Source organism: Trichosurus vulpecula, chromosome 7, assembly GCF_011100635.1.
Source record: "Trichosurus vulpecula isolate mTriVul1 chromosome 7, mTriVul1.pri, whole genome shotgun sequence".
In the NCBI taxonomy this organism is placed as follows: domain Eukaryota; kingdom Metazoa; phylum Chordata; class Mammalia; order Diprotodontia; family Phalangeridae; genus Trichosurus; species Trichosurus vulpecula.
In genome coordinates, this window is record NC_050579.1 from 263,782,372 (window position 1) to 263,798,902 (window position 16,531).

A 16,531-nucleotide genomic window follows, 5' to 3' on the forward strand; every position below is an offset into this window, starting at 1 on the left:
TATATAAACTTGGATCCTGATTCTATAGAAGGGATGGCAATCCTTAGCGTGTATTTCATTAATCGGTCTGCCCAGAAACAGCAGAAATTGGCATTGGGACCCCAAACACCTCAGGCGCAATTACTCTTTGGAGTCTTTAACCACAGAGACCTAGTTGCAGCAGAGGAAAGAGAGTGCTGGGAAAGAGCTAAAGACAGAGAACATGCTCAATTTTTGGTTGCTGCCATGGCCAGGAAAAGACCCAAGGAGTTCCCTTCCAGGATGCCCCCTCAGAAGAAGCCTGAAGACTTGGCCAGGGGGGAAACCTGCTTTTGATTCCACAAGGAGGGTCACTGGTCCAAGGAGTGCCCCTCCAGGGTGCCCCCCCCCCCAGCCCCAGGAACTAACGCCTCCGGGACCATGCCCATGTCACTAGGAGGGACATTGGAGGAAGGATTCTCCCCAAGGTTGGAAAAGTGGGGGAGCCACCCTCCCCAGTATCCTGTCCTCCAGTCTTCTCAAGACTCAGAATGACAGGGGAGCCTGGGGTTTGGCAACACTCCCACTTTCTCCACCTCTAGCTGAGCCCTAGGCAAATATCAAGGCTGAAGGTAACTTTACCAACTTTATCATGGCTAGAATCTCTGTTTTAACCAATTACTCTGGCCCTCCCCTCCACCCCTTGGGTCGTGGACATTAAGGGATGTCTCCAGACACACTCCCTCCCTGGCCTATTTGAAGATTTGTGGTTTGAACACTCCTTCCTTATGCTCTCCTCATGCCCTGCCCCCTTGTTGGGAAGGGACCTGATGGTAAAATTGGGGAGCCAACTTTCTCTAGTTATACCTTCTTTCTCCCTTTTCCCTCTGTTCACCAGACCTCCCCATGTTCCCCCAGAGGTGCGGGAGACAGTTGGGCCAATGGTTTGGGATCAAGGGTGAACTACTTCTGCCACACCAGCCATAGTTAGCCTTCAAGATCCTAAAGTGTTGCCCCATTGCCTTCAATATCCAATTAAGACCAAGGCTTGGGAGGCACTGCCACCATTAATTGCTACTCTAGGTTCTGACTCACTCCCTCTAGAGTGGGGCCCAGACCAGGCTAATGTTTTTGAGACTTTGAAAACTAAATTGACCACCACTCCAGCATTAGCTCTGCCTAATCTAGAAAAGCCTTTCACTCTGTATGTTGATGAAAGGAGAGGACAGGCTTTGGGAGTCCTGACCCCGTCCTTAGGACCTTACTCTGCGGCTGCTGCAGTCAGCACTCTGAGGAAGCTTCTAAACTTCTAGCTGGTTCTTAGTCCCCATTTAGTCCCCATGAAGTTCAGAGCATCCTAGAAGCAGAGGCTCACCAACTATCAAGCCTTGCTTTGGGTGTGCCACACACTCCTGAACCCTGAAGCAGCGCTGAAGCAGTGTGGTACACGGAATAAGTGGTTAGGAGAGCTAGGTAAGCAATAGTCATTTTTTTTTGTTTGTTTGTTTTTTTGGCAGGGCAATTGGGGTTAAGTGACTTGCCCAAGGTCACACAGTTAGTATATGTGTCAAGTGTCTGAGGCTGCGTTTGAACTCAGGTCCTCCTGACTCCAGGGCCGGTGCTCTACTTGCTGTGCCACCTAGGTACCCCAGCAATAGTCATTCTTCACCACCCCATAGAGGCCAAATCTCTGCCCCCATCTCTGCCCCCTGGGATCCCTGCCCAGAAGGCAGAATTAACAGCACTGACTAGAGCCCTAGAGCTATGGGAAAGTAAAAGAGTAAATGTTTTCACTGACTTAAAATACCCTTTCCACGTTCTACATGCCCATAGAGCAATTCGGAAAGAAATGGGATATCTGACAGCAAAAACTCACCTATCAAACATGCTCTTTTCCTTTTATGTTTGCCTTGCCATTGTCATCTCGGATTCCCTCCAGGGAAGTTGTCCTTTCTCTATACTCCTATACTGCCTGTTTGGTCCTTGTTTGCTTAATGTCCTTGCCAGTTTTGTCTCCTCCAGGCTCCCAAGCCATGAACTGCCAGATGACTGCTCAGGAAATGTTGAGGTCAGGGAATCATAGGTTGAGGTCTTAGTGGTGCTTGGGACCCCAAAATGCTGACACACCGGGTCCTGCTCAAATGAATTGGACTCAAGCCTTCTTACAGCCAAAGAAAAACAAAGTTTATTAAAGATTCGCCATATTGGGTAGAGTCTTAGGGAGCCTGAGCATGTGTGACGCTAATGAATGCCAGAGGGCCAGACTGAACCTTGAGCCTTTGTAAGCAGGCTAGATAGAATCTGAGCACCTTCGCTGAGGCAAGATGGATCTTGCATACAAAAAGGTTGTGGGAGGGATCTGGGGTGATGGGAGGGGAAGGGGTTTAGGAAGGACTGGGGTGACTGGGGTGAGGTCAGACTCCAGGAAGAGTTAGAGAATAATAAGAAATAAAAAGAAGATGGTTACAGAGGTGAGTGTGGTAGCAGAAAAATTTAGGAGTGAAAAAGAAGGAAATTGAGGACACTGGCTAGAAGTGATCGTTTCAGTAATGTATAACACAAAAGTTAAGTCTGCTAAGTGTTTTAAAGCAGAGATAGAGTTGGGACAATTAACAAAAGAGAAAAATATTTAGAGTTTTTATGGGGAAACTAGGTTGTAGTGAGTCAAAAGGAGATGAATAAAATATAAGAATTCTAATTTTCCTATTGAATTGATGTTCCAAAGGGGTGATAGTGACTGAAAATAATAGGGTCTATTAACCACTCTATTTGACATAATAATTTTTCACCATCCTTCCTCATCACAGTCCCAGACATTTGCTCTCAAAGCGTTGTTACCCAGTCACCAGAGAGAGCAGATTTGAATGGAAACTAGAGTCTTCTCTGTAAGCAGGGATTAAATCAATGGTGGCCTTCTAGGTCCCCAGTGACCTTTTGACTGACTTTGTTTTACAGAACAAATCCTTTGTAGGGGATTTGTTCTATGATTCAGTCTAAGGGCAGCACTTGAGGACCTAGAAGACCACATGTGGCCTGGAGGCTGCAGGTTCCTCACCCCGGACTAAATCTCTTGCTTTCTCTACCACATGAGGCTGCTTTGCTTTGCTTTGCTTTTTATATATTTGATGCTATGTGGTTACTTAAACAGAAACCACTTCCAATTTTGTAGACCTCTGAAAAAGACAGATTGGAGAGATTAGATTACATCCCCTCTATCTCTGTCTCTGTCTCTACTTCTCTGCTTCTGCCTCTCATTCTGTGTCTCTTCCTTCCTCCCACCCCCCCTCCTCCTTTATTTAATTTTGGTCTCAGGTCCTGATTCACTTGAATTCTCTGGATCATCCTATTTTATTCTGTCAATGAGAAAACCTCGTCTGGTCATTGAAGGAAACAGATCAGCTTAGGAAGTGTTTGTTAGGAGAGAGCGTGAACCTTCTTAAGGCTCTAGGGCTGTACCCCCAAACATGCCTTATTTACTTTTAATGCACATTTTGAGTCTAAAGTTATATGAACTTTCCTAAACTCTAAGCTCTTCTATTTCTATTTTCTACTTTTTCTTTATAAGGTTGAATCATAAACCTGGAATGGCCCTTTTAGATAATCTTGCTATCCCTGTTTTACAGATGAGAAAACTGAAGCTGAGAGAAGTGAAAAGACCACAAGGCTAGTAAGTATCATGACCTACAGGTCACTCTATTCTCCATTAGAGAATGCAATCTCCAGGAAAGAATTATTTCCTTTTGTTCTGGAACTCGTCTCTTTCAGGCTTCAATGGGTTGTTCCTTATTCCAACATCTAGAATTTATTAAATAAGTTAGTTTATTCTAAGGAATATTTTTATATTCCATAAAAATAGTTTATTCCAATCATGCATTAGAAGTAAAGATGGCGTAAATTTGTGAAGGGATATTTCTATTGGGGTGGGATGTTTCCCCATCATGACAGGAATGGCAAATTTTCTCTTCTACAAAATTTCAGAAACTTTAATTGGAGCTTTAAATCTGGGGAGGGATTTAATTTAAAATTATTATTCTGCAATTTTTTTAACCTTAATCTGAACTCTTTTTTCGAGGTAGGAATTTTCTAGTCCTTTTCTAGAGTTGTAGAACTCCAAGTTGTAGAAAATGTGGCACCTGCCCCTGTTGTGACTTCAGAAATTAATATGTATACATAATATATATGAAATATGCAAATTTGTAGTTCCTCTTTCCCAATTTTACTGATGATAAAACTAAATTTCATAATGAAGTTCACTTCTAAAGTGAGTGGCTCAGTGAAACAGTGAAGCAGAGCTGGGACTAAAAAACTAAAAAACAGGTCTTCTGATTCAGGTTCAAGGCTCATTTTATTAAACCACAGTCTTCTTGGAATTTAATCTAGATCTATAATTTCTCATAAGCTTGATAGTCATTCAGCAAATGACGGAACTTGGCTCTCCGTAAAACCAAAACACCGTCTTGGTTTTAAGTAAATAATTGGATAGCCACCCCTTCTTCCATCATTAGACTGCCTGGATTGTATTTAATGATCGTTAGAACAATCGATTTGGTCAGAAAGTAGTATAACTGTTGGTGCCAAAGAGATACAGTCTTTAGTTTTTTTTTTTGACTTAAAATGTTTTCAATCAAATGTTTATTTTCTCCCCGCCTCTTCACCTTCTCCATTTTGGTTGGCGGTAGTGGAAGCTCTATTACAAATATGAATAGTCCACCCCTAGAGAAATAACTGATGGTGTCTGAATCCAGACTGAAGCATAGGTTTTTTTTGTGTGTATGTTTTCTTTCACAACATGATTATTTGCATGACCATACATGTATAACTTATGTGGAATTGCTTGCCTTCTCAATGGGGAGGGGGAGAGAGGAAGGAAGAGAATTTGGAATTCAAAGTTTTAAAAATGAATGTTAGAAATTGTTTTTACATATAATTGGAGAAAATAATATTACTAAATAAAAGCTAAAAAAACCCAAAACAAATATGAATAGTCAAGCACAACAAATTCCTGCATTAGTCGCGTCCTCCCTCCTTTCTCCCCACACAATGTCTCATTTTGCACTTTGAGTTCTTCTTTCAGTCTGGAGGTGGGTACTTAAATCTTTCAAAGTTATTTGTCTTCACAGTATTGTTTTATACGACAATCGTTCTCTTGATTCTGTTAACTCCACTCTGTATCAATTTCCCCAACATGTCTCTATTTAGCATTCCCAGATTATTAGTTCTCACTTTTTCCATCTCATAATGAAACAGTTTCTTCTGTCTGATACAATGAGAATTCAAGCTTAAATTCCATCTATGTTACTTTAGCAAGTCACTGACCCTGGGATTGAATTTCCTCTTCCCTAAAATGAAGGGGTTAGTCTGGATGGCCTCTGAGCAAACTCGTAACTTTGAATCTGATCTTAAAGATTTCCCTGTTCTTTAAAGCCAATTGTCTTTCACTTCTTGATGTGGCTTTCATTTCCGTGTAGATTATATAAGCTCATGCTGACCTTTTACCCCTTAAAAATTGGTTAACCTTCAATCACTAGTTAACCTAATTTTCACTGTTTCAGTAAGGGCAGAAACAAAAAATATCTCAAGGTTTTCTGAAACATGTGGCTATATACCCAGCTGTATGGGGGTGGCAGAGTGAGATCTTTTTTAAACACTTGTATGGCCTTACAGTGTATGCTGTTACACTGTAATAACCACAAAAGCAGCAACTGATTGAGAATTGATGGCTATGTAGATGGACAGCATCCTAGGATCATGGATTTAGAGAAGGAAAGTAACTTAGAGCCCTCTGAGTCCAATACTATCATTTTTACAGATAATGAAATGAAGGTGCAGAGAGTTAAGTGATTTACCCAAGGTCACACAGACAGTGACTAAGGCAAGATTTGTACTCAAGTCTTTCTGACTCTGTTCCCAGCATTCTATACAGCACTCTTCCAAACAGCTGCCTGGATAGATGGATAAGGGCATATCTAGGAAATCACTGAGCCTCACAATCTGTTTCTTTCTCTAGGTGATCCTGAACAATAGAATCATGGGGCCATGGCTAAACCATTCAACTTTAGGTGACTTCACCCTCTTGGGCATCTTCTCACACAACCGAACTGATCTTGTCCTTTTCTCTGCCATCCTGGTGGTCTTCATAGTGGCCTTGGCTGGGAATACCCTCCTTCTCTTCCTGATCTATAGTGATGCCCAGCTCCATACTCCCATGTACTTTTTCCTTAGCCATCTCTCCCTTATGGACCTCACTCTGATCTGCACCATTGTCCCCAAGATGGCTGACAATTTTATACGTGACAGAAAATCCATTTCTTTCATTGGATGTGGGCTGCAGATTGGCTTCTTTGTTAGCCTAGTCGGCTCTGAGGGACTTCTACTGGGCCTCATGGCTTATGACCGTTATGTGGCCATCAACCACCCCCTACGCTACCATGTCCTTATGAGCCAACGGGTGTGCCTTCAGATTGTTGGTAGCTCCTGGGCCTTTGGAACCCTAGATGGGTTAATCCAGGTAGGAGTAGGCATGACTTTCCCCTTCTGTGGTTCCCGAGAGGTGGATCACTTTTTCTGTGAGGTGCTAGCTTTGTCAAAGCTGGCTTGTGCTGACACATCCCTCTTTGACACCCTGATTTTTTATTGCTGTGTCTTCATGCTCTTCCTCCCTTTCTCCATAATTGTGGCTTCTTATGCCAAAATCCTGAGAGCTGTGATCAACATGAATTCTACCCAGGCACGTCAAAAAGCTCTGACCACCTGTTCATCTCACCTGGCAGCTGTCTCTCTCTTTTATGGGGCAGCCATGTTCATCTACCTGAGGCCCAAGCGCTATCGTGCTCCTGGTCATGACAAGATAGTTTCTCTCTTCTACACAATTCTCACACCCATGCTCAACCCCCTGATTTACAGTCTGAGAAACCGTGAGGTAATGAGGGCATTGAGGAAAAGGCTGAGCCACTGGGTTACTGGTTGCCAGAAATAACCGCATGTCTCTGCCTGGAGAGAGCTCACTGAGATTGATCTTCATACCAAATAACACCTTATGTCCCATGTCAATGAAAAAATCTTATGTTTTCTTAAATTTTCTATCTGTCTCTTCTGAGGTGGACAGAGGGGATGAATGGCTTTTTACTTGTTATTCTTATTTTGCTAGCTGAATTCTGAACAAGGATCAAGCCTCATTTCTCAGTATTTCATTCATTCATTCATCCATCCAACTATTTGTCAAGTGCATACCGTGTGTGAGATATAAAGATATACAGTAGAAATTCTTTCCCCCCCTCCTCTACCTCCTCCCATTTATGTCTCATTCTGAAAATAAGAGCTATCGAGAATGGCTTCAGCTGCTGAAAACTCAGGTACCCTGTCAAATTAAATTGACTGCTTCACCTGGGCGAGTTGTTTCATACTGGTAGAGGTATTTTCCTAGTAAGCTCTCTCTCCACCTTCTAGCCCTACTTCTGAGTGACATCACATACTATGTTATCAAATCCCAATGACCCAGCTTTCAGAATGTCCCAATCTGTCTTCTCTAATGATGGGCTAAATAGGGCTAATGGTAGTCCTGGAAGGCCAAGCTACAGGTAGTATCTGTCAGCACCTCTAAATACGCATTGGGGCCCAAATCAGTGATATATACTATAAACTCTGAGTAGAAATTCCTCCTTCAGGCAGTATTTCTGTCCCCACTAGTAACTATCCCAAAATGGAAAAGGTGAACTGAAAAATTAATGAGGTCTCAGGATGTCTACTTTCTCTAGAGGTTTTTAAGTGAGAGTAGATGACCCCTTTGGGGGGGGATGTTGTAGTGTTAAGTCCTGATCATGTACAAGTTCAACCAGATTCTCTCTGAAATCCGGTACTATTGTAAAGAGCTCTTGGGATGGTTTGTGGAAAACCTGGGAACATCACCTCCAGGAGAATCATGAGGATGTGCCTTGGAGTAACTATGGAACTATATGTTGAAGAGGCCATTGGATGTCTGTAGAGGCTGTCAGCAACTTCAGTGACCTCCTCCATTGTCTTCATTCTTTTGGCTTCATTTGGATGCTACTGGGGGGAATGAGGGACAAATTGTAAGGACCTCAGTAGCCTCTTGATCCTGCTAAATGAAGAAGCCCTAAGGAAGCTCAAATCCCCCGAGTGACCCTGTCAAAGGTCTCTAGGAAAGGCTGAAAGCATCAGTTTCCTGCCAGGAGGAGTTTGAATATCAACTAGCTGCTGATTCCCTAGGCATTTCCACCCTCTTCATGCCCACATGAATCAGCAACAGTCCCCAGGTCCAGGCTCCTCACTACCTCCTTGCCAATGCCTAATTCTGTTTGAATTAGATTTGAAGCCTCCAAAAACCCACCAGACTTTACTTGTTTTGGTGTCTCCTTATCCCTTGCTCCAGGGGATTCATTGTCTCTGTCTGCTCTTCTTCATTATGAGTACAGGTATTTCCCTTCAATAAAACTGGCTTGCTTTATTTTCTCTCTACTGATTGTCTTGCTGTGTGTTCCATGTTTTCTTGTATTGCACTTTGGAATACCAAACCTTACTCAAACTGTATTTTATTAATGTCTTTAAAAAATATCATTATAGTTTCCCCCAGTCTCCCTCTCCTCACCTCATCCCAGAGACCCATCCTGTGTGACAAACAGTATTTTCTTAAAAACAAAAAAGAAAGAGGGAAAAAATTAACATTCCTGATCAATGTACTGAAAAAGTCTGAAAATGTGCAAGCAGTGTGCATACTTGTGAACCTCCCATGTCCTCAAAGGTGAAGGGTGGGGTGGAAGTGTCTTCTCATATATCTTCTTTCAAACCACAATTGTTCTTTTATATTTTGCAACGTTCACTTTTGATTTTTTTTTCTGTATGTGGTTATTTCTGTTTACATTGTTGTAGTCATAGTATTTATTCTCTTCTTGGCTCTGCTTACTTCATTCTGCATCAGTTCATGTAGATCTTTCCCTGCTTCTCTATATTCATTACATTCATCATTTCTTACAGCATAGTAATATTCCATTACACACATGTTGAGCCATTCCTTAATCAATGGGATCTACTTTCCAATTCTTTGCTATTACCAAAAAGTGCTGCTATAAATATTTTGGTGTACATTAGGCCTTTCTTCTTCATTGGGCTCCTTGAGGTATATGTCTAGTAATGAAATCTCTGGGTCATTTGATAATTTAATCTGGACATTTTAATCATTTTATTTTCATAGTTCTACATTTCTTTCCAAAATGGTTGTACCAAGCTATCCACAGCTCCACCAACAACGCACCATTATGTTGATTTTTGTCACAATCTCCAAACGCAGATTATTCCCATATTTTTTCATTTTTGCCAATTTGGAGGCTGTGAGGTGAAATCACAGTTATTTTGATTTTTGTTCCTCTGATTCTTTAAAATAATTTGGAACATTCTTTCATTTGGTTATTAATGGTGTGTAATTCTTTTTAGAACTGTTTATTCATATTCTTTAACCAATTATCTATTGGGGATATCTATTAAGGAAATTAAGGAATTTGTAGAATGTAGAAAGGTATGAAATAAGTATTTATCAAGTGTATATGCTGTGCCAAACACTTTACAAATATTATCTCTTTTGATCCTTGCAACAACTCTGTAAGATAAGTGGTATTATTATCCCCATTTTACAGTTGAGGAAACTAAGGCAGACACGAGTTAAGTGACTTAATCAGGGTCACATGGCTAGTAAATATTCTGAGGCTGAATTTAAACTCAAATCTTTCAGACTACAGGCCCAGTGCTCTATCCACTGTAACACCAGGACATACTGACCTTGGGAGTTTTGAAAGGTTAGGAGAGCAAGCCATTGGAATCTGGGAGTTAGTGTTCAGGCAGGTCTCAAGAACACATTGTGCTTAGGTAGAAGTGGTCAGAGTTTGATATAATTGTTGTAGAAACACCAAAATCAGCACAACACTGATGACTCAAAGAGCAATGAGCTACTTTTGGGGTCTGTGGCAGCTGATAGGCAGGATCATTTGGCACTCTATCTGGACAAGAGCATGATATCACCAGTGCTACTTAGGAACTTAGTTAAGTTTCAAGCCTAGTCCCCCATATGTTGTGAACCCCAATGGTTAATTTAATATACCACTGATGCATATATATATACACAATATATATTACATATGCAATTTATATTATATAATATAATTGTAAAACATAAAATTACGTTTTGTTATAAAATTATATGAAAATTCTAGATAGAAAATGATAAAACTCTAACTATAAAATAATTACAAATATTTTGAGACATTTCGTAAGAATTAAAAGAAGTAATCCAGTAAGACATGACATGCTATTATGTCTAAAACTTCATTTAAAATTTTTTTCTTGCACATTTTATTGAATATAAATATCATTTTAATTTAAATAAGTTATAATTTAGAAGACATACTATAATAATCATATATAAACTTAATTTGATGTTGGACTTTTTTACTTGAACAATGATTTGCAATATTTGACTCAACCCGAGGCAAATATATTCTTAAATTTGGTTCTGCATTGAATTTATTTCTGTATTTTGATTAAAAGAATAAAGTAAAAATGCTTGCTCACACAAATGTGTGTGGGGAAGTGGTAGGACAATTTTACAAGCTCACTTGCTGAGAGATGGAAAACTTTTTTTTTAGCCATTAACTAATTGACAAAAAGGAATGGCTAGTTACAATACAAAATATTTGCCTTTTACTAGCTAATGAAATGCGTGATATTAGTGATAAATGTATTTGAGGTTCAATTGCATATATTGTTTTGTTTGCCACTGGCACATTGGCTACAGGCTCACAGAAACTACTGTATGGCTTACCAGGGTTGCTTATAAGTTCATTTGAGAATCTGACAAGAATAGTAGCGTTAAGTAGAAGATAAGTTTAAATCTGAAAATAGCCTTAATGTTTCAATGAGAGACAATGTAAGGTTTGTTTTCGCAGAATGTTTTTGATGGTCCATAAAGGTTTCAAGATGATTTGTGTTTGTAACATTTATCATGATGATAAGGCGATGAGGTATGACTACAGGGTAACAATGGGAATAACGGGCCTAATTTGGTGTTGTGTATATATAATGCAGACAAGGGTATGCACATGTACCTGATCATTCATTGGGAATCGGTTTGCACTTGAATGTCAAACCTGTGTGATAGCTTGGAAACAATTTGATAACAAGTTAAGAAACTACAAGAATACATTGTGCTTAATTAGAAGTGGTTGCAGTTTGATATAATTGTTGCAGAAGCACCAGAGTCCTTGTGTGGGTGATCATGATGGTTTCAAATTGCTGCAGAAACAAGCCTATAATGCTTCAGTATGTGCATGCTTTTCATCACATAGGAAAACTAACACAATTGGATTATTTACTGCTTAAAGCACCATTAAAGAATTTTTAGTGTGAACACTTTAGTCCAGGGGTGGGGAACCTGCTTTAGACCATCTTCTCAGGGAGTCACTAACTGGGAACCACAGGTATTGGGGAGATTATGATACTGTCACAGATGAATCTGACACACAACATTCTGAGCATGATCAAAAGTTAGTGCTTGCCAATAAAATGAGACCCTAAGTCTCTCAGTGGCCAGGGATATCTTTGACAGCTAAAGTGGCCTTTTTTACGCAGTTGAAAAGATAACAACCTAAATAAGGTGCTAAAAATCTGAAAAACTAAAACTAAGACAGTAATTGGCCTATATCAGAAGTAAGGGTGGGCTTACATTTGCCCTGACTCAACAAGGGGGACTCCAGCACCAATGACAATGGGGAAACAGTTGATCAACATTTTCTGGAATGCCCTGTGTTAGGCAGCTGAGAGGTCTGGTGCTAGGCTCACGGCCAGGCATAACGTCTTATGACCATGTCACCACATTCTCTTTTCTGTCCAGATTGTAGCCTAGAGAAATGGGGGAAATTAAACTCTTAACTACAAAGCGAGGGCAGTGGATGTCTCTTACATCTCTAAATCTCTTATCCTATGACAATGGAGGCTGGGCAGTTATTATGTGTTATCTTATACATTATTTCATTACATGTCTAAGATTTCTTTATGTTATAAAAACTATTACAAATTCTTAATTCCATTTAAATAAAATACAACCTAAGAAAGTTATTTTTGATAAAGTTTTTTTTTTGATAAAAAGTGCTAGGAATATAAAAATAAATAGAGGAGAGATATAAGACAATAGCTTGAGGAAATGGCATAGTCAAATGAAGGTTTGTTTGTCCAGGATGGGGCTAAGTATCCCTGACATATTTAAGTGATCTTCATACCAAGCTATCAGTCAGTCAACAAGCTTTTACTGAATACTTGTTATGTATCATGAGCTATGATTGGTGGTAGGGATACAAAGGGAGGCAAAGACAAGTCCCTGCCTTCAAGAAGTTCACTTTCTGTAAGTGAGATTTCAATTAGTTTGATGTTTGAGCTCCAAGTCTATTATTGTATTTTGCTTTGTCTCATTTTTTGAGTTCTGTAGTAATATCTTTCCAATTGTTTTTGCTTTCTTTGCTTGAATACATTTATTGTTTTCAGGGTGTTCCCCCCTTTCACTGATGTCTTTGACTCTTCTGTGGTGGGGTAGGGGGAGGGGGAAGGACTCTAAAAGAATCTTTCTCTATTATCTTTGTTATTCAGATGTGTCATACTCTTTGTGACCCCAGTTGTGGGTTTCTTGGTAAACATATTGCAGAATGGTTTGCCATTTCCTTCTCCAGCTCATTTTACAGATTAGGAAACTGAGGCAAACAGGGTCAAATAACTTGCCCAGGGTTACATTGCTAATAAATGTCTGAGACCAGATTTGAACTCAGCAAGATTGAGTCTTTCAGACTCTAGGTTTGGTACTCATCTACTGTGCCACTTAGCTGCCTCTTCCCCCCACCCCTGCTTATTATGTAATTTATACTATAGTTTGTATTTCTTCTACTGTATCTGTTGCAGATTCAGCTTACAATTTGCATTAGTTTTTTTCCTGAGGTTTTCTTTTTAAATATTGCAACGTTTCTTATAAAGTTGGAGAATCTTCCATTAACTTTCTCTTTAAAATGTATTAATTTTTACAAGAATTTATTATATTTTCTTCCTATTTCCCCTCCTCCCCTTAGCAATTGAAAAGGAAAAGGGAAACCCCTCATAACAGATACACATAACTCAGTAAAACGAATTCCCATGTTAACTAAGTTCAAAAATTCAGGTCTTCTGTATTTTAAGCCTTCACTCCTAGCAGAAGGTGGGTATCCTGTTTCATCTTTATTTCTCCATTTGAAACCCCATTGACTGATTAGAGTTCCAAAGTTTTAAAAAATTTTTACTTTATAATATTGTCATTTAAAAACAGGATTCAACATTGTTTCCTTCAGTGTCCAATCAGAAGCTTCAAGCATTATCTTTCTGACACAGGGTTAACGTGGGTCAACACAGTGAAAAGTTGGGTCAGAACAGTGAAAAAGTACAAACCTTGTATGCCTTTTCCCATACGCTTTATGGACGTTAGGACCATTTAGCTTAAGTGACTCTACATTGGAGTCCTATTATTATAATTATAACATCAAACAACATAAAGTTTACAATGATCACATCTTTAGGGCCACTACTGATGTAAGGATGGACTTTTCCTCCTGTCTGGCTCCTGTTTCACTTTGGCACTAGAGATGGAAAGGCAAGTCCCTTCTTGAAGAAGAGTTGGGATTGTAATAGCTATTGAGTGCAATTTGTGCATCAGCCACAAGGTAGCGCTCCACAGGGCCTCAGTTTGCTCACTAGAACACATACAGTGGTAGAACTTGTCTAGGAGGAATGGACAGGCCTTTGTCTTGGGAAGGGGCTAAAGAATTCTTGGGAAGTGTCTGCTGGGTATCTAGAGTGAACCGAATGATGAAACCATTTCAGTAAATTAAGGAAGGCCCATCTGTACTTATAGTAATAGGTAGAAATGATTCCAGCTGTGATCTTTTCAAAAACCAAAACACTGTAAATAATTACTTGTGATCTCCATGCTATTATTAACTACATTGTTAATAAATTATAAAATTAGTAATGTTAATATTTAGTTAATCTTAAGTATTTGGAGATGTGGATAGAGACACTTGAGCCATTTCTTACGGAGAAAGATTTCTTCAGTTCATTGCACAAACAATATTCAATAAACCGAGATGGGAGTTCCAAGTTGATTGATTAATTAATGATAGAGGTATTGCTGTGTTATAAAGTAATAACAATAAAAGCTATTTTGTACTGGTCAATAAATCTCTAACAGATCATCACAGATTATGCAGTTCATTTCCAATGAGAAAACTCACATTTACTCTGTTACTCTGATAACATTCACCAAATAGAGGTCTCAGCCTTCTTCTCTTTAATATACAATTGAACATAGACACACATCTACATTACTTTTCAAACTGTTTGACTCATGTCATTATTTTCCCAAAAGTCCTCCATCCGGGATCTTCCCATGGTGCTGGGGTCCTTGTTCTTTCTGCATCTGGAGGGCTCTCAGGAGAATCTGAAGCTCCCTTTGTCTTTTATTTTCAATTTCTAGGGTCCCACTCCCTTTTCTAGTCATACTCTCCCACCTGTTAAGCAGTACACATGAGTGTCAGTGCTGAACAGTGTAGTATAAATGTGGAATATGACAATATTCCTTACTGTCAAGGGATTTAAAAATCTAATTGGGAAGTTGAGAAGCAACAGATGTTACAATAGAGAACCAGTGTTCATCGAAAGGAGAAGAGAATGCGAGCTGGAACCATCCAAAGCAGAGGTGTCAAAATGTGGCCCACTAGCCCCAACTGGGCCACAACAGCTCTGATCAGAATAATATGTAATTAGAATATATATATATATGTATATTATATATATATATATATATATATATATATATATATATATATATATATATATTTATTTATTTAGGAGCAGTTAGCAAGTTTTATTTGGTGAAAGCAGAGAGCAAATAGGCCAAAGAAGACATATTATGGTGGGGGTTGGAAGTAAGGATGTTGGTAACCCTGAAAATGTAGTTAGTTGCTTCAGGGGCAAGAGGATGATTTTCACACTGAGAAAGTTAGGGGGTTCTTTGTGGAAAGAGGAGTTGGTCTCAGCCATTCAGCACCATCCGGACTAGCTCTTCATAGTTGATACAACCGTTGCTGTCTTCATGCCCTGCCACCAACACTTCCACTTCTTCCTCTGTCATCTTCTCACCCAGGGTGATGAGGATGTGTCGTATTTCAGCCCCCATGACTGTGCCGTTCCCTTCCTTATCAAACACCCGAAGCCCTTCTACATAGTCTTCATATGTGCCCTGGTCCTTATTCTTTGCTACGGTCTGCAGCATTGGCAGAAAGTGTTCAAAGTCCAGCACCTTCACATTCATCTCATCACTCTTGGGATTCCCTAAGACCTTGAGCACCTCAGCATTGGTAGGATTCTGGCCCAGGGCTCGCATCACGTCCCCACACTGGCTGTATAAGATCTTTCCATCCCCTGTTTGGTCAAAGAGCTGGAAGGCCTCCTTGAACTCTGCGGTCTGATCCTCCGTGAAGTCACACATCTTGGCCGTGCTGCTGCTCGCTCGCTCGCTCACTCGTACTGCCTAGAAAATATATTAAAAAATATAAACACAATAAAACATTAAAACTAAGTCTATGCAGCCTGTGGGATACCCATGTATAGATTTGGGGTCCCTAATACTAAGTTTGACACCATCGATCCAGAGGACTCATGATACTGGTAGCATTGGAGCTCGTCCTTGACCATAGTAAAGGATCTGGATAAAAGAAAGGGGCAAAATTGTTTGGTACCTGAGGGAAGTAGGAGTTAGGAAGAATCATGAAAGTGTAGCAAACATGAATTGTGACGGCTTTACCTGGAAGTTAGCCAAGCAAACTCCTTCACTGTGCTAGAATTGTCCTTGGATGCCATTCTTGAAAGGTGTTTTGGGAAAAAGCACTGATAGTCTTTTGGGTAGTAACTATGTTTCCTGGACCCTAACTCAGCCCTAGTGCCTAATGCTTAATTCCCAGGGCCTAATGCCGGGACAGGAGAATGGTGGATCTAAGGAACAGTTTCCAACTCTTCAGAGGGAATAGGTTCCTTGTTGCTGATGCTAGGAACATTCTGCCATTTCTTTACTTCAGTTTCAACCTGAAGCAGTGGGGTTAAGGGTTAGGGCAGGAAGAGAGGGACAGGGATTCTCCAAGAGCCCAATACTAGATCCTTGTTTTGCCTGTCTCAAAATCTTCCCCCTTCCTTGCTTCTCCAATGAAGTAGGAAAAATTGGGGACCTCATTCCATAGGGAGCCAAAGGGCTTGTTATGTTATCACAGGCCTCAGTGTGAGGTTTTGGGGGGAGGGTGAGGGAAGTATGGGGACCCCCTCTCCCATTTGCACTATGTTAAGACTTCTACCTTGTAGACGGTGAGATTTTATCTGGGACATAAAGTCAGGAGGCAGAGATAAGGAGAGAAAACATTCCATGCATAAGCGATAGACAGTGAAAATGAAAAAAAAAATCAGTGAAAACGGAAGATGAACTATTTGGTTGGAACAAGGAGGCCAA

General features: G+C 40.1%; 2 protein-coding genes across 2 annotated transcripts; one reads left to right on the forward strand and one right to left on the reverse strand.

Annotated features, from left to right (window-relative positions):
• Positions 1 to 5,974: 5,974 nt before the first annotated feature.
• LOC118855997 (olfactory receptor 56-like) lies at positions 5,975 to 6,934 on the forward strand. Its single transcript, XM_036766046.1, has one exon. The coding sequence runs from the start codon at positions 5,987 to 5,989 to the stop codon at positions 6,932 to 6,934; it is 948 nt and encodes a 315-aa protein (XP_036621941.1). The 5' UTR covers positions 5,975 to 5,986.
• Positions 6,935 to 14,884: 7,950 nt separating this feature from the next.
• Positions 14,885 to 15,541, reverse strand: LOC118855993 (myosin light polypeptide 6-like). Its single transcript, XM_036766043.1, has one exon. It carries the CDS (start codon positions 15,521 to 15,523, stop codon positions 15,068 to 15,070), a length of 456 nt encoding a protein of 151 aa, XP_036621938.1. The 5' UTR covers positions 15,524 to 15,541; the 3' UTR covers positions 14,885 to 15,067.
• Positions 15,542 to 16,531: the final 990 nt, after the last annotated feature.